The 19,313-nt window shown below is 41.4% G+C and overlaps 1 protein-coding gene across 2 annotated transcripts in view; it reads left to right on the plus strand.

Annotated features, from left to right (window-relative positions):
* The window catches only part of LOC306996031 (uncharacterized protein), a 51,467-nt gene that overhangs the window by 1,526 nt on the left and 30,628 nt on the right, over positions 1 to 19,313 (plus strand). For both annotated transcript variants that reach the window (XR_013796982.1, XM_079608118.1), the window contains exon 2: positions 456 to 596. Coding sequence is in view for 1 of the 2 variants with exons in the window: in XM_079608118.1 (XP_079464244.1) it covers positions 456 to 596 (141 nt within the window). In the remaining variant the exon portion in view is untranslated. The remainder of the gene's footprint in view (positions 1 to 455; positions 597 to 19,313) is intronic.

Genomic DNA, 19,313 nt, shown 5'->3' on the forward strand with positions numbered 1-19,313 from the left:
AATAATGCATGAAAGCGAATGCTTTTCCTTTTTGGTGTAAATGATTTACTTTTTTCGAAACATTTCATTAATAACATGTAATGTACTGCCTTTCCCACATAACATTATCAAAGTGGAACAGTACATTAGCCTAACAACCACCTGTCATAGTGTAGCCAGAGGCACCATGCAGCTAAACCCATGTGTATCACGAACAGGGTTCTGAGCACATGGCTGAGTGACTTAAAACCTCGGGGCTAAATTCAATCTCAGTCGCTATAACCTCATCCATGTTTGATCTGAAGCCACAGTGGAGGCGAAATCATTGAGAAACTCATGGTGAACGAAGATATTGCTGTACATTTACTTTGAATTCGGCTCAATTTGGAATACAGCAGGCTGCTTTTTTTTATTTTTTTTTTATTAGTATTCTCCACAGCTCTGATAAAAACAAATATCTGCTTTCTGCTTTATAGTTGATGGGCTGCAGTGTTATGCCTGTAACATTGTGCATAACCAGAGGTATGTGGATGTAGGCTGCTCCAGCCCCGAAGTCATCACCTGCTCCCACTCTCACAAGGGCTTTAAGCATCGCTTCTGCATCAGGACAGAAAGTGGTAAGAATATCGCCCTTGACTACAACCACCCACCAGCAACAATCAGAAATGGCTGCCTGGTTTTCTATGGCTGAGGCAGTCATTTCATGAGCATCATTTGCTTTGGAGAATAATGCATCATGATTTGGAATCACGTTTTTGGTGACAATTTGGTTCGTCAAATTCATGGTGAGGATTTCTGAAATCCTTTGAGCAACAGAACTCCAGCAGAGACACCTTAATCCTCCTTGTGAGACTCTCTGCGTGTAATTGTCATCACACTTTGGCAGCGTAAGGAGCATTAGAGGCGGATGATCACTCCTCAGAAAAGATTAACTGAAGTTAGTGATCACAGTGTTCCCTGCCCCCCGTCTAATTAACCTGCTTTAACCCGTACAACACCCTCATCTCAAAATCAAACATAAAAACCTTCATTTGTTTTGAATGTATGTAATGCATAGACTGTCTGTGAATTATTACACTCTTGAAAATAAAGGTTCCTTATTTGGCATATAACCTTTAGCATCCTTGGCACCCTTCCATAATTCAAAAGGTTCTTTGTAGTGAAAAAAAGCTTCTTAAGATCATTAAAATATTCTTCACACTGAGGAAAAAAAGGGTTATTTTTAAGAACTGAAAGGTTAATTCTTTGGGGAACCAAAAATAGTTATTATAGTACCGCAGCGAAAACCGCATTTTGGAGCCTCTATTTTTAAGAGTGATGCTTGGGGCTTCCAGCACAACTTTCAGATATCATTGCTTGAGCGGAATTCTTTGTAACATGAAAACCCGGCCGCATTTATGACCCAAATGGCATTGACAGAACACAGCCAGACTCTCATACAGTCCTCCAGATAGGTGACAGACCTGCACAGTCGAATTGATAAGGCTGATAAGAGCATTTAGACAGCGATCATCAGGGATTTCTCTCTCTCTCGTGTTGGATCATCAGCCAGCCGTAATCCTCCAGAGTTATCCACTTTCACAAGTTGAGCCAGCTCTGCCTCCCTCCACGGCTCAGCATGCCTCACAGACTTGTCACATGACAGCACTGAGCAAGTGCTCATGGCACTTGTTTTACTGTAGTGTAGGGCCAGATATTTTTATTTTAGTTAAAGGTATGCTCTAGCTTCAAAATAAGATAGACTCTAACAACAGTGTCTGTGTCATGTAGTTGATTATAATTACGACTCCTCAGTGGTAAAAAAATACACTTACAATGGAAGTCTTTGTAGAGTCTGCTTGTATTTTTTGTTGTAACAAATAGGCTACTAATTCCTGACTATGAAGCTCTCTTAATGATCATCTTAGCAGTGAGACTACTGTAGGTGGATGAACCTATTGTTATGCATTACTGACATAACTCCTGTGGGTAGATTTGTTTCTATGTAAACTGTCCCAGAGAGAGAGAGAGAGAGAGAGAGAGAGATGTTTTCTTATGTCTCATTAGAACTACAGAAACGCGACCCGATCTGGCAATCTTACATAGTGTGGTTATAACAGATAAAGGACCGCAAAGCGGAGGTGCCTTTCACCCTGTTACGACTTGATGAACCACTGAAACGATTTTGGAAACATTATTTTAAGGTAAAAAAATCTTCCTTAGTGTTGCTTTAATATAAGTAACTTACATTTGAGACATTTCGTTTCTGACGACAATGAATCAGTCCTTTTGAACGAAACAGCTGACTTAAAGATTCAATGACTCAAGTAAGACAGTCACCCTCAAGCACCCCCGTAGAACCGGGATAGAGGAACCGAAACATTTAATATTGTGGACAAATTTTCTTTAACCATATTCAAAAAATAAACAACCCCAGGGCATTCCCAGATCATGTGATAAAAAGTATAAATTTCCCCTGTATGGCACAGCATACAATTAGGGTCAGGTTTAAGCTTCATACTTCATACATCAGGCATCAATTTTATTGTCAAAGGGGGATATATGACTACAATTTAGAGACAAATCCTCTTGTTCCATGAATCTCACAGTAAATAATTATTTTTAAGGGAACCATTCTAAGGAACCCAGGCTTTCTTGGCTGCCCTCAACTATAAGTAAAAAAAAAAAAGAAGAAGAAAAAAGGTGGAGCTTTGCAGGTTAAACTGAATGGAAAGTTCTTCAAAAGATATAAAGACCCTTTATACCCCCATTCCAGACAAATTTGGTAATTATGCTCTGTAACCTACAATATCCCAAAAGGGAGACAGGGGAGGCAAGAGCAGCATAGAGCTCATGAAGTAATAATACGGGGGAGCACATTTATTTTGATTATGGAAACATAAGTAAGAGAAGTAAGTATTTGTGAGTGATGTCCAGTTATCCAGGTTACACAACATTTTGGTCAAGATGCCCTCGTAGTTAGGTCTAATTATTCAAAAGCACCAATCATAATACCCAGACATTTCAATTGTTTAACCACTGGTATACCTGTGGGTAGTACTGTGTTTCTCATTGTGTCATTAAGCGGAAGGAGTGCCCAGTTTATTCTATATCCCGAAATCTTGCCAAAGCTGGCAAAAATGGTTAAAATATCAGGTATGGACTGCAACGCGTTACCTAAATAAAGGGGACATCATCTGCATTCAACGGAATATGATGACTGGTCCCACATAGTGTGATCAGAGTGATGCCCTTATCTATGCGTATTGTCTATGCCAACGGTATAGAAAGTGCAAAGAGAAAGAGCTTATGGGGCATCCCTGTTGAGAGCCTCTATATCAAGCAGGGAAGAACAAGTCCTACTGTACCTGTCAGAACCATGGTTGTGGGGTTCGCATAAAGCACCATGATTATTCGAATGTAAGAGGACCCCGGAGCAATGATCTTCACTACAGACCACAAATATGGGCATTCTAAATGATCAAAAGAAAAAGCCTTCATAGCATCTAGGGAAAGGACAGCAACAGGAAGAGTCGAAGAAGATACCGTCTATTACATCAAGCAATCTTCTTACATTATCTGATGCCAGCCTAGTTCTAATGAAGCCTGTCTGGTCACAGTTAATAAGCTTCTGCATAACAGTCTGAAGCCTCTGCGCAAGTAATTTAGCATATATTTTCAGTTCGGCATTTAAAAGAGAAAAAGGCATATAGTTGGCACAATCATTAGGGTCCTTGTTCTTTTAGAGCAAAAGTGAAATAAAGGCAATATTAATATCCCTGTAAAAAGACCCTCTCTCAACAGCGTTTTGAGTTATATAAAAAAATAAAGGTCCCAAAAAGTTTTGTAAAATTCTGGGGGATCCCATTCAACCCACAGGGGATTTACCGCTACACATTTCCAAAGCGGCCTCCTTAAGCTCGTTCAAAGTAATGGGAGTATCTAATCTTAGAGACTCCTCCTGAGAAAGCTTGGGAAGTGGTATGTTATTTAGAAAATTGTCACAAGCCTCTTGGTTATGCAATTCATCTGAACAGAAATGTTCATTGAACCTCAATCCAAGGGCAAGTAGACGGCTGGGTCTAGCTCCATTTAAATAATACAATTGACACGTTCTATAAAATAAAAATTCAGCATGCCGTTTCATAATGGCATTTATAATGGCTTTTTTCACAAGGTCGAATTAAAGCATGACATCCTCATCAAAACTTTGTTGTAATAAACCATTTAATACCGAAAGTTTAGACTCTAAATCATGTAATCTAGATGGAAGCATAGCATACAGCAAAATTTATAAAAACAGCATCCCAGTGTATCCTTGGATCATCAACTGAAACCTTATTTATTTCAACAAAGTTAGTTGACTTGAGAACATAGTTTTAAATTCTTCGTCGCAAAGAAGCGTTGTGTTAAAATGCCATCTAGGGCCCCGAGGTGGTTTAGAATGTATCAAAGCAAGAGCAATCACCTTATGGTCTGAAAGCCCCATTGGTAATAAGCTGACATCTATGATAACATGGAACAAGCCTCTGGAAGCAAAAATAAAGTCAATTTGGGAAAAAAGATTTGTGTCTAGATGATAAGTGAGTGAAGTCTTTAGCATTAGGATTTAATATACAGTACACCACAGATCCACCACTCCCCATATCATTCATCCAGGAAGGTAAAGCCTCAGAAGCATTTATTTTTATCTAAGTGTTCTGTGTGTCCTGACCCATCATCTGAATACTCGACAACATCATTAATTTCAGCACCTATGATATATTTAAAACCAGAAAGCTCCAAAAGTACCTTAGTGACCTGTTAAAAACATTAGGAGCGTAAATTGAAACCAGGGTGATATCTCTATTTTCTATGTGAACTTTCGCATAGGTTTTCTGCATTTGCTATTTGCCCAAGAATACAACAACTTAAAGCGCAAGCTACGCCTGCATACAATCGCCACCGCTTTAGATTTCTTTGAAGCTAAGGAGAAAGCAACAACATGGAAAAAATTATTAGACATGCAATTTGTATCCCGCTTGAACAAATGAGTCTCTTGTAAGAAGGCTATATTTATTCTTTGTTTCCGCAAGAAGTTCAAAATAGCAACTCGTTTCACTGGATTATTCTGGCCCCTCACATTGAGACTGAGAATTTTCAACTAACATTAGCCTATCAGCCAATTATAAAATGAAAACGTTTGTATGGTAAAGTTAAAGCATCTTGAAAAAAAAAAAAAAAAAAAAACTTTACAGAGGAGGTTAAAACATGGGATGGGGAAGGGGACTTTAAACTCCAGTACAAGCTAAAGTGAACCAGTTTTGACAAAAACAAACAAGGAAAAAATTGGGTACACCAATGACTACTGTGTCAGGGATCAATCAGGTTCTTTCACACCCACTGCACAGAGATCACAATCACCTGAGTATTAACCACCTGCACCTGTCATCTAATCCAGCACCACTGAGCACTACAAAAGAGCACACTTCTCATCCAGTCTTCGTCGAACCTTGAACTAGGAACCGACCTACTAACATTCTCTCTGTGATTCCCAGATTCTGATACTCATCTGTTCCAGTGTGATTCCACAGTATTCCAGCATAAAGACTTACCTACTGCTTCTCTCCCAAGACCCTGTGTTTCCTCCTGGATACTCCCCGATTCTCCTGTGATCCTTCCCTGTGTTTCCCGGTTTGCACATCCAAGCATATCTCTGCAAGATATCATCACACTATCATTCCTCTGCATATTATATCCTGCATCTGCCCATTTCATCTGACGCTCACCTGCCATTCTCATATTAAAGGGGGGGGTAAAATACTTAGTTTCAGTCAATCTCATGTTAATCTTGAGTACCTATAGAGTAATAGTGCGTCCTTCATATCTCCAAAAAGTCTTTAGTTTCATCATATTTATAAAATAAAAATACAGCTTTCCGATTCTATCCGGAAAAAGCCGAGGTCCTTGATTCTGGGCGTGGGCGGAGCTATAGAGTCAAGCGGGAGCATCCACAACATACAAACAAACTGCATCCACTGTTCCAGTAACACTGGGTTCTTTGGGAAGCTGAACAAGGTAAACTTTCCCTCACATCCCAAAACACACTTTTTTGGAGACATTCTTGACATCAACCATTCCTATTTAGCGCTGCTGATGATGATTTCCGGTAGTAGCGCGTCGATGAGCGCGGTCTTTCTCTCCTCTGGTCGACGTGTGTGTGAACGCGCTTTTCCGAGAGCAATGCTCATATAAGGAGTTCCACTCTGGTCTACGTCATTAGATCTACGATAGAAAAAAACCAGCCGAAACGTGTTGCAATCCGGAAGTATGATTTTCAGCACAGAAATTATCTGTTATTCGTTCAAAATAACTTTTCAAACTTTGGCCATTATTAGCATGAGAATCCATCTCTTTAACACTGTAAACAACTCTGAATATATGAAACACCATTGTAGCCCCCCTTTAAAGCTTTCTGAATCCAACTTACCTTGTTGTACTCGTGTATATCCTGACAGAAGGTTCGACCAAAACCGCCATGGATTCAGAAAATCCCGCTCCAGAGAGAAATCCAGCCGAAATTCCTCTGCCTGTGTTCGACGAGCGTGGAGCGGCAGCCAATCCCGCTTCCGCATCTGCTGCTTCGTTTCCGTGGTGTGTGGCAAGCCCCATGGTAAAACCAACGCCCTTCTCAGGCAAGGAGGAGGATTGCAACGGGTTTCTCCTTCAATGTTCCCTAGCGCTAGAGGTACAGCCATATCATTTTCCTACTGAACGCTCAAAAATCTCCTTTGTTATTTCATTACTCACTGGCAGAGCACTGCAATGGGCCGAAACCATCTGGAATCAGGCCGGTCCAGCCACCAATACCCTCCAGACTTTCATATCCCATTTCAAAGAGGTGTTTGGCTGTCCTCTAGGCGATTCATCCACCTGTGAACAGCTCTATCATCTGCGACAAGGTACAAGTTCAATCACTGAATATTCCTTGAAATTTAGAACCTTGGTTGCAGCAAGCGGATGGAATGAGAAAGCACTCATCACTACCTACCGGCAAGGTTTAAATCCCGCTCTTCGATTACACCTTGCAGTATATGATGATATTGTTGGTTTAGAGAAATTCATCCAGTTATCCATCCGAGTGGCCCGACGTGTTCAGAACTGTTATCCTGAGAATCGACAACCAGTACATCCTGTTTCTGTTCAATCATTGGAAAGTCCTGTGGCAAATGATACAGAACCCATGCAGATTGACAATACCCGTTTGACTGTCTCTGAAAGAGCCCGACGGATGTCAAATCATCTCTGCCTGTATTGTGGAGACAACACCCATTATATCAGCGTCTGTCCTGTCCGACCACTGCGTCTCCTGGTGAGTTTGTTATCCACCAGTACCCTTAGTGTTGCTCCATTATCTGCTACAGTGTCATTGATTACTGCTGACACAAGTATTTCAGTTACAGCCCTCATCGACTCTGGGTCAGCGGGTAATTTCATCTCGAGCGACCTCTGCAGGCAACTTCAACTCTCGAAGACCCACTCTCCAACCCCGTTCACCGCAAAATCAGTGACTGGAAAAGCCCTGAATCCCGGGTATGTTAAATATCAAATCAAACCCATCACATTACAAGTCGGGTGTTTGCACGAAGAATCATTCACTCCTCTGATACTTGAAAACTCCACGGCAGCAATAATTCTGGGCAGACCCTGGCTCATACAACACAATCCCGTAGTTTGTTGGAGGAAGGGATAAATTCTGCAATGGGGGTCAACATGTTTTCCTGAACTTCCCAAGCCGGTTTCCCCCTCTCCAGTGAATATTCCCATCGCTGTGACATCCATTAAAAAAGCCCTCTGGAAAAACAGTCTACAGACATTCCTTTCTGTTACTCCACGTTCGCCGATGTCTTCAGTCCCGAAAAAGCCTCTCATCTTCCACCACATCAACCCTGGGATTGTGCGATTGACTTGGAGCCAGGTGAATCGGTACCCCGAGGTCACATTTACTCACTTTCCATCCCTGAACAGCGAGCCATGGAGGAGTACATACAGGAAGCCTTGAAACAGGGATACATTCGCCCATCCACCTCTCCAGCAGCCTCCAGTTTCTTCTTTGTCTCCAAGAAAGACGGAGGATTGAGGCCCTGTATCGATTACCGCGCACTGAACAAAATAACCATCAAGTTCCAATATCCCCTTCCTCTGGTTCCCACCTCTCTTGAACAACTGAGAGGCGCACGCATCTTTACCAAGTTAGATCTCAGAAGTGCATATAACCTTATTCAAATCCGCGAAGGGGACGAATGGAAAACTGCGTTCATTACCCCATCTGGCCACTATGAGTACCTCGTTATGCCATATGGATTGGTCAACGCCCCTTCCGTGTTTCAAGATTTCATGAATGAGGTACTCCGTGACTTCCTGAACAAATTTGTGATTGTCTACATTGACGACATACTCATCTTTTCTCCCAACGAAACTGTCCATCGACACCATGTCTTTAAAGTACTCCAACGTTTACGAGATCATTCCCTTTTTCTCAAGGCAGAAAAGTGTACATTCCACCAAGAGGCTGTCCCGTTCCTCGGATATGTCGTCAGCAAACATGGAGTGAAGATGGATGATGGTAAAGTCACAGCAGTCACCTCATGGCCAACACCTCAATCCATAAAAGAACTTCAACGATTCCTGGGCTTCGCAAATTTTTATCGACGTTTCATCAATAACTACAGTACCATAACCTCTTCACTCACCTCTCTCTTAAAGGGAAAACCCAAGTCCTTAACCTGGACTCCCGAGGCAGACACAGCATTCAACATCTTGAAACAGGAATTCACCTCTGCACCCCTTCTGCGTCATCCTGATCCAAACCTCGCCTTCATTGTGGAAGTCGATGCCTCCACGACCGGAGTCGGTGCTATCCTGTCTCAACAGCAGGAAGATACCATCAAACCTCTCCCTTGTGCATTTTTCTCCATGAAGTTATCTCCAGCAGAACAAAACTATGATGTGGGAAACCGTGAGCTTCTCGCCATCAAGCTGGCTTTGGAGTGGAGACATTGGCTCGAGGGTGCTCAACATCCATTCACAGTCCTTACTGACCATAAAAATCTGCAGTACCTCAAAGAAGCCAAGAGGCTGAACCCGAGACAAGCCCGTTGGGCCCTTTTCTTCACCTGTTTCCATTTCCACATAACCAACCGCCCAGGATCCAAGAACATCCGTGCCGACGCTCTCTCTAGACTCCATGCTCCCCCAGATCTCATTGAAGAACCTGAATCGATCTTACCAACATCGGTATTCATCAGCCCGATCCTTTGGGATATTGACGACCAGATCCAAAGAGGTACACGACGAGAACCACCTCCACCTGAGTGCCCAGCCAACCTTACCTATGTCCCACAGGAGTTTCGTCTACCTCTTATTGAGTCTGCGCATTCCTCCGTAGGTACAGGACATCCCGGAGCCACGTAAACGTTTAATCTCCTTCAACCACGGTACTGGTGGCAAGAGATGAGGGGAGATGTAAAACGCTTCGTCCAAGGATGCCAAATCTGTGCTAAATCCAAGGTTCCACGCCACTTACCATCTGGGAAACTCTTACCACTCCCTGTCCCTCAGCGACCCTGGTCACATTTGGGGGTAGATTTCATCACCGATCTACCATCATCTGAAGGTAACACGTGCATCATTATCATCGTGGACAGATTCTCTAAGGCTTGTAAATTGATTTCATTACCAGGACTTAGGGCTGGGCGATAAAACGATAACGATAATTATCGCGATATAATTTTTCTCGATAAAACGATATCAAGAGTTCGATAAATGTTCGATAATGTTTTTGCGCCAAAAGCGGAACAAATCTCATTTGAACCGTGCGCGCCACACGGACCGTTTATCCGCTCGGCTCAAAGTCCAAACGGCAGCGCGAGCGCGAGTTCACTAGAGCAGACGCGTTTACTCTGATCGGCCTCGGTCACGAGATCCAGTGAGAAGCGCTTGAATTCAGCGAGGAACACTAATGTCTCAGTGATTTAAACCAGTTTAAAGGCAGATGAAACAGCGCTGACGAACATGAGAAACACTGTGCGCAACGATACAGTCAAAAGCTTTTCCGTCTACACATTCCCATCATTTACCACGGATTTACTGTAAAATTAGCCTATTAATATTAACTGCACCATGAAATGTGGGATATATATATTGAATTGTATAATATTATTAATGTAGACAATGTATTAAAGGACTAATGGAATATAACTAATTTTATGAAATAATACAGTTTTTAATAATGTATTTTAGGCTACTGGTTTTCATAAATACCATAAAGTTACATTTTATCTGTGATTATCATGATCTAAATGCATGATCTGGAATAATTTTAATAAAACTAAAGAATATTACATTTTACCAAATAAAAATAATGTTGTTACTTTTTTTTAACAGATGTTACTGTTTTTGTTAATGAACATAAATTGTATATAGTTAAATCTGCATCCTAACTCAAGCTAATACTATTGAAATAAATATATTTATTTTGTGAAGGAAAAATGTCAAATGTTTGAATGTTCTACCTCGGATTTGTGAATGTTCACCTGTTTGGCAAGTGTTTGTCATGATGTGTTCTGATAAAGAGTAGTTTAAAAACACAACACTCTGGTTTCTACAGCTTTCACTTAGAAGTAAAAATCTGTCTTTAAACTTGAAATAAATAAAGATTTGACATTTATCGATAATTATCGATATCGACTGATATAAAAAAAAATATCGTGATATTTTTTTTTGCCCATATCGCCCAGCCCTACCAGGACTCCCCACGGCCCTCGAAACCGCAGAGAATCTTTTCAATCAGGTGTTCCGTCATTTTGGCATCTCAGAGGATATTGTATCCGATCGTGGTCCCCAGTTTATATCTCGTGTCTGGAAGGCTTTCTTCTCTCTCCTTGGGGTCACGATCAGTCTAACATCTGGGTACCATCCTCAGGCGAATGGGCAAACGGAAAGAAAAGTGCAAGAAATAAACTGTTTCCTCCGCACTTTTTGTCAGAACCACCACGAGACATGGAGCCAGTTCCTCGCATGGGCCGAATACGCCCAGAATTCTTTACGTCAAGGTACTACTGGACTAACACCTTTTCAATGTTTCCTGGGTTTCCAGCCACCTTTGTTCCCATGGTCCGGTGAACCGTCCGAGGTTCTCTCAGTTAATTACTGGTTCCGAGAAAGTGAAAGGGTTTGGAACGAAGCACATTGTCATCTCCAACGGGCGGTCAACAGACATAAGATCTTCGCAGATGCCCGAAGAGGTGAAACGCCTACATATGAGCCTGGTCAACTTGTCTGGCTTTCCACACGGGACATTCGTCTACGCCAACCATGTCGAAAGTTAAGCCCACGATACATCGGACCTTTCAAAATTCGCCACCAAGTCAACCCGGTCACATACAAGCTTCAACTCCCTCCTCGCTTCAGAATTCACCCTGTGTTCCATGTATCACTGTTAAAACCTCACTATCCTGCTGTTCTCCCTCCTTCCACAGAACCTGATCCTGACATGCCCCCCATTGAAGAAGATCCCATCTATACTGTTCGTGACATCCTGGACTCCCGACTAGAGCCCTGCATTTCAGCCCGAGCCCGACGGGCCCCGACTTATTTACGCCCCTAGGGCCGGGCTTCGGGCCAATTTTCACGTCATAGTTCACACGCGGGCCGGGCCTCGGGCCTGTTTTAGGCGTATCCTTCTTTTTATAGCCTATTTCAGACATGTATTAAAATTAAATATGAGAAGTTGACGATGGAAAAACAAACATAGAAAGACGTTTTAAACCTATCACACTGACATATGACTGACACATGACAGTCTGCTCGCGCTCGCGCACACACACACGCACGCACACAGGTTTCCCGGCGGCACGACCCAAGATTTGCGCGACCGGCTCACTGTTTGTAGTGTCCCCGCCAGCAGCAGAAGTATAGCGAGCGTTACTTCAGCGCAGCTGGAATAGTTCAAGAAAAAAGTACGACTGGATTAAAACCTTCCACTGTGGATGCTCGATGCTGTGATTTTTCTTCACGATGCTCTGTAAGAGACTGTTCTTAGCCATGTTAGGGGGCTGTCTTGTTGGTTTTCGTTTGAAAACGACTTTATTTTCATCAGTCTGTTGGAAACAAACTATTGGATATAAGAATGGCCATGTTCTGTAGTGAAGACTTGATTTTTGAGGTAAGATAATCTGCATGTTTGTTTTTAATTTAATCATGCCATTTATTTGATTTGTTTATATTGAAGGCTATAGCTCATTTTCGTTTGCGAGCGCTGTTGCGACTGTGAGCAGCAGAGCAGTTTGCCTCAGCTTTTAAAAAATGATAATAAACGTTTAAACTTAAACTATAACTGTCTATGTGTGATATGCTTAAGGTGTTTTATGGATTTTATTGTAGCCAAGTAAAGTGTTGATTTGAGAGGCTAAATGGATCAAACATGTTTAACTCGCTGTCGGCTGCTTGGTCGTCAATAAAAAAACAAAAAGAAACCGAACATGTCTAAATTAACTTAATAAAGAAATGAAAATAAACATAACTAACAAAACGGACCTATTTTAATGGCTGCAAATAGCTAGTTTGCCCTAGGCCAGGCTAAAGCTGTGTATATTAAAAAAAAAAAAAAAACGGACTCGGGCTGATAATTATGATGAGCTGTCGGACACGGGCCGGGCTAGGGCCTGAGCGTCTCGGGCCAGGGCCGGGCTAGGGCCTAGATTTGAGGCCCGTGCAGGGCTCTACTCCCGACGTCGGGGTGGTCGCCTAGAATACCTGGTCGACTGGGAAGGATATGGACCAGAGGAAAGATCTTGGATTCCACGAGACGATATCCTTGACCCAACACTTCTCACTGAGTTCCACCAGCAGCATCCACAGCGACCGGCTCCACGACCTCGAGGCAGACCACCACGACTGCTGGCGCAGACCCTGGAGGAGGGGGTAATGTCAGGGATCAATCAGGTTCATTCACACCCACTGCACAGAGATCACAATCACCTGAGTATTAACCACCTGCACCTGTCATCTAATCCAGCACCACTGAGCACTACAAAAGAGCACACTTCTCATCCAGTCTTCGTCGAACCTTGAACTAGGAACCGACCTACTAACATTCTCTCTGTGATTCCCAGATTCTGATACTCATCCGTTCCAGTGTGATTCCACAGTATTCCAGCATAAAGACTTACCTACTGCTTCTCTCCCAAGACCCTGCGTTTCCTCCTGGATACTCCCCGATTCTCCTGTGATCCTTCCCTGTGTTTCCCGGTTTGCACATCCAAGCATATCTCTGCAAGATATCATCACACTATCATTCCTCTGCATATTATATCCTGCATCTGCCCGTTTCATCTGACGCTCACCTGCCATTCTCATATTAAAGCTTTCTGAATCCAACTTACCTTGTTGTCCTCGTGTATATCCTGACATACTGTCAGTCAAGTCAAGTCATCTTCATTTATATAGCGCTTTTAACAATGTAGATTGTTTCAAAGCTGCTTTACAGAGATAAACGTATAATTTAAGGTAACAGATTGTTTTGGCTTCATAGCAGTTCTTGAATAATGTTATTTTCCAGCTAAAGTTTGTTTTGATTAATTCACTTCCGTCGAAAGGATAATTTGTTATTAAATTAGGGGCCGCTAAGACAACACCTTTCTCTCTACACAGACTTTAAACACGAACCTGTGATAAACACTGATGGCGCTCCCGTGCGTATCAAGAATTAATTCTATAGTTATGTGCGTTTGAATATATGTGTGCATGTTTCTAATTCTCTACAAACCAAGCCTAAACAAACTAATTGTCCTGCCTATACATTTGATACAGAATTTTATTTTATCACTACGGGGTAGATACTGTGGAGCAAAAAAAGAAAAGCTAGGAAGTGTTATAAACAAACACGCACCAGCTCCCTATCCTGGCAAACATTAAAACGAACGGCTTCACAGCAAACAAAAGTCACATGAGAAAACTCTCCTAATTCTCTTCAATACCAAACTCCAAACGTTAAGTTAAACATAAATGAGTTCACATTCATAAAATGAAATGTCTTTGAGAAAGATACAAAACACTCATCGTTAAGCTCCCACTCCCACTTTCCTCCCTCACCTGCTCAGCCCCACACCACGGAACTCTCCAATCCAATCCCTACGACTTCTACTCCGCATTAACCACTCAAACATTGTCTTTTCCTCCCTCTATTTCTAATCCTCTTCTCTTTCCTTGGCTGTCTGCAACAGGGGTAGACCCTGGCTTGTGGTGTCCTTACCAATGGAATCAGTGTCCTTACTGGGGTGATTTGGACACCGACAGGGTTTTCCTGGGTTTCAGTAACATTTCTTGCATCGTCTGTAGATCAGTCAATCACTCGACCACATCCTGTCCGTAAATTAACCATCTAATCCTCTCATGCCTGAAACCAAATCAGGTCAAATCCACAAGGTATGTTCTGCACGTGCAGCTACCTGTTCGAAAGCTTCCATACATTTTGAGGCTAGTGTCAGAGTTGTTGGGTTTTTTTCATCCCGGACTAAGGTCTGCAACAATTTCAATAATGTGAAATATATTTTCACATTATTTCAGCATTGCCATTTATTACATGATCTGACTGTGATAATCTTCCATCCACTCTCATCCCACCTGACATAGTCAACAGTATGATTAAAAAAGAAGTTGAATCAGGCTTCATGACTGTGCTTACGAAAAATATGTTTACTCAAGTGTTCTATTATTATACTTCTTTTAAACTAAAAATAAGAAAGTATACTTTCAGTCTACTTGATATACTTCTCAGAAAGTATAGTCAAGTCACCTTCATTTATAGAGTGCTTTTAACAATATACTGTAGATTGTTTCAAAGCAGCTTTACAGTGAAAATAGGAAATTAAAGTAACAAAGACTGTGTTGGCTTTACAACAGCTCTAGAATAAAGTTATTGTCCAGCTGAAGTTGGTTTTGATTGATTCACTTCCATTCCAACGGTCATTAGTTATTAACTTAGGGGCCGCTAACAAGACACCATTCTAACAGAAAACCCTTAATGTGATCTGGTCTCTCATTTGCACAAAACAGTGCCTGGTGGCTCGCGAACGCAAACCATGAAATAGGTTCCAAGGTACAAGCCTTAAAAAATATAATACAGAATGTTTTATCGCTTCCACATAGCCACGTGAACTGGAATTATCCCGACAACGTTTTATCTGAACCGAGGTAAAGGGAAGGAAGGAGGCCTTCACAGGGGAGAGACTAGTTGACACTTCAGGACTGCGTTGCCGTCATGTCCAGGCACAGGTCCTTCATCAGATCTGTATACGGCCTGGATCCGGCGGACTGCAGTAAACCTCGGGGTAAACAGAAAGACTAATATTAGCGCAGACACTATCCTTCTCATGATGTAACAAGTACATCAGGATTTATGGGAAGGGTTTCCGGTTTCGGCTGACCTAATCTATGCAGCCTAACATTGAATTATAGAAGTCTATAATGTGTTATGTGTATGCTAGGTCAAAGAGATATGTTTTTATATCTCTTTGATTGATTTGAACTGACAGAGTGTGTCTGCTTCCCAGTCACAATGTTAGGAAGACCGTTCCAAAGTTTTGGTGCTAAATAGGAAAAGGATCTACCGCCAGCTAGTATTTTGATATTCTAGGTATTATCAACTGGCCGGAATTTTGAGATTGCAATAGACGTGACGGACTATAATGCGTTAAGAAGAGCTTGCTCAAGTACTGGGGAGCTAAACCATTTAGTGCTTTGTAAGTAATCAGCAATATTTAAAAATGTATACGATGTTTAATAGGGAGCCAATGCAGTGTTGACAGAACTGGGCTAATATGGTCATACTTCCTGGTTCTAGTAAGAACTCGAGCTGCTGCGTTATGGACCAGCTGCAGTTTGTTTATTAAGCGTGCAGGGCAACCACCCATAAGAGCATTACAATAATCTAGCCTTGATGTCATGAACGCATGAACTAACTGTTCCGCATTTTTCATTGAGAGCATATGACGTAATGTAGATATATTTTTAAGATGGAAAAATGCGGTTTTACAGATACTAGACTTTGAAATGAAAGATTGGTATCAAAGAGGACACCCAGGTTCCTAACCGACGACGAAGACTTGACAGAGTAGCCATCAAGTGTTAGACAGTATTCTAGGTTAGTACGTGAGGAAGTTTTTTGTCCAATAATAACAATCTCATTTTTTTCAGAAATAAGTAGTAGGAAATTACTAGTCATCCAGTTTTTTATATAAGCTATGCATTCCGTTACTTTTGTGAATTTGTAAGTTTCATTAGGGCGTAAAGAAATATAGAGCTAAGTATCATAATAAGCATAACAGTGAAAACTAATGCCATGCTTCCTAATGATATCTCCTAAGGTAAGGCTGGGCGATAAAATGATAACGATAATTTTTTCTCTTTAAAACGATATTAAGGCCCTGTCCCAAAAGGCACCCTAAGCACTCGCTCTCTTCCTCTGAGTCCGCACTTTCGTGACGTAACGCCGCTTTGTCTGTTGGAAAGAAGTATGCTGCGTATCCCGCATCAGTGCGCATCGAGGGCACACATCGACCACAGAGAGCACCTTTCTGAGACCTAAAATGACAAATGGGACACTCTACGGTCTCACGGACTTAACGGATACGCGCACGCGGCAGCCATTGTAAGTCCACAAGACCGAAAGTGCATGAAGTGTGCCATTTGGGACAGGGCCTAAGAGTTTGAAAAAAGGTTCGATAATGTTTATGCGGCAAAAGCGGAACGAAACTCATTTGAAACGCACACCACACGGACCATTTACGGCAGCGCAGTGCGAGCTCGCTAGAGCAGATCGTGCAGTTTACTGTGATTGGTCTCGGCCACGAGAAGCGCTTGAATTCAGCGAATAACACAAATGTCTCAGTGATTTAAACCAGTGTAAATGCAGATGAAACAGCGCTAACAAACAGGAGAAACACTGTGCGCAACGATACACAGTCAGAAGGCTTTTCTGTCTACAAATTCCCATCATTTACCATGGATTTACTGTAACGTTAGCCTAGTAATATTAACTGCACCATGACATGTGGGACAATGTATTAAAGTACTAATGGAATATAATTACAGTATTTAATAATGTATTTAGGCTTCTGTTTTTCATACAAATACCATAGAAACCCTAAAGTTACATTTTGCCATGATAGTGAGGTGCTATAGGCTATGCCTGGTTTTATCTGTGGTTATCATGATCTAAATGCATGATACTGGATGACCAATGGTTAATTTTAATAAAACGCAAACAGTCAGAATATTACATTTTACCAAATAAAAATTAGGTTGTTAATTTTTAACAAATGTTACTGTTTTTGTTAATGAACATAAATTTAACATAGTAAATCTGCATCCTAACTCAAGCTAACTACTACTGTCAACTCACTGTCAGATATGCATTTCGAGACAAAACATGTAATATTAATATTGCAGCCTGCACTGCAAACTGTGCTGAAGATACGTGCCATCAAAGCATGCTTTTTTTAAGACTTAAAACAATATCCCCCATTAGCACATGAAGTTGAAGTTGAAGTATCTTTAATGTCCCCAAGGGGCAATTTGTTTCACAACCAGTAGCCAACACAAAACATTCACACAAAACACATAAAACAATAAGATAATAAATAGATAAAAACATAGTACACGCGTACCTATAGTTTGTTGAGAAACCCAACACCTAATGGTACAAATGATCTCAGATATCTGTTGGACCTGGCACGTTTTCGATAAGTATACCTCCTTCCTGACGGTAGGAGGCAAAATTCTGAGTGTAATGGGTGAGTGATATTAGCCAAAATGGCCATTGCCCTCTGTATAGCTCTGGCCTCGTACATATGCTCAATGCTGTTGAGATCAGTGCCAATTATTTTCCGACACATGCTTACATTTTTTCCCAATCTGTTTTTGTTAATTACACTCAAATTGCCAAACCAACAGATCATAGCAAAGGTTAAAATTGATTCAACAAAGGATGAATAAAAAGCTTTCAGAAGTGATCTATCAACATTAAAGCCATTCAACTTTCTTAAGAAAAAAAGTTTCTGATTAACTTTTTTGCATATATAGTCTGTGTTGGAGTCAAAGTTCATTTTGTCATCTAAAATGACGCCCAAATACTTGTATTGGCTTACCACATCTACCGCTATGCCATTAATCAAAGATGAAGTTGTGGTTGATGGATTACGGCGAAAGTCAATACACATATCTTTGGTTTTAGAGACATTAAGATGGAGATATGAGTCCTTGCACCATGAAATAAAATTGTCCAAAACTGGTCCATGGCCCTCCTCGTGATCCTGCAGAAGACTAATTATCACAGTATCATCAGCATACTTAATGATATGCCTTGATTCAAACATACTCTGACAGTCATTGGTGTAGAGCACAAATAAAAGTGGTGACAAAACACATCCTTGAGGTGACCCATTTGAACACATGAGGACCTTCGATAAAGTATTATTTACCCGGGTCCTCTGTGGCCTCATAATTAAAAAATCAACCAGCCAGCATATTGTACCAAAATCAATATCAGGAAATTGCAAAAGTCTGTGAGCAAGAATATGAGGCTGCATACAGTTGAACGCTGATGAAAAATCAACAAAACACAAACGTGCATGTGTCTTCTTGCCCTCTAAATGTCCAGTAACAAAATCCAGCAGTGTTGCTGTGGCATCCTCAACCCCCTTACTCGGTAAATATGCGAATTGTAATGGGTCAATCATGCTCTGAGTCATGCAAAGTAACCTCCTCCTTACAATACGCTCAAAACCTTTCATCACTAGAGATGTCAGGGCCACAGGACGATAGTCATTCAATACCTTTGGAGAGGGAACTTTTGCCACTGGAACAACTACTGACTCTTTCCATATCCCTGGGACTTTTCCTTGTAATAGTGAGAGTTGGAAAATAAATGCAAAAATAATGTTCAGAAACAGTGCACAATTTTTAAGCAATCGGCCGTTGATGCGGTCAGGACCCTGGCTCTTCCTTATGCTCGTCTGCTCAAGAGTCTTCCAGACATCTATCTCATCAATCAAAATCTTACTTCCCTCAGACTCAATTCTGAATTCAGCCAGATCATCATTAAATTCATGGGTGTCAAATCTTAAATAAAACTGATTCAGCTCCTCCACCAAATCGGAGTCAGGTTTGTCAGATATAGCTACCCCTTTTTTCTTATCACTCATTCCCACCATTGTCTTAATCCCTTTCCAAGCACAGTAAGCATTGCCATTCTTCAGCTGATCTTCCACCTTGTCCTTAAACTGACTTTTGGCCGACTTTATTTCGTTCTTTAC

This window comes from Phoxinus phoxinus, assembly GCF_949152265.1.
Source record: "Phoxinus phoxinus genome assembly, chromosome: 3".
Taxonomy (NCBI): domain Eukaryota; kingdom Metazoa; phylum Chordata; class Actinopteri; order Cypriniformes; family Leuciscidae; genus Phoxinus; species Phoxinus phoxinus.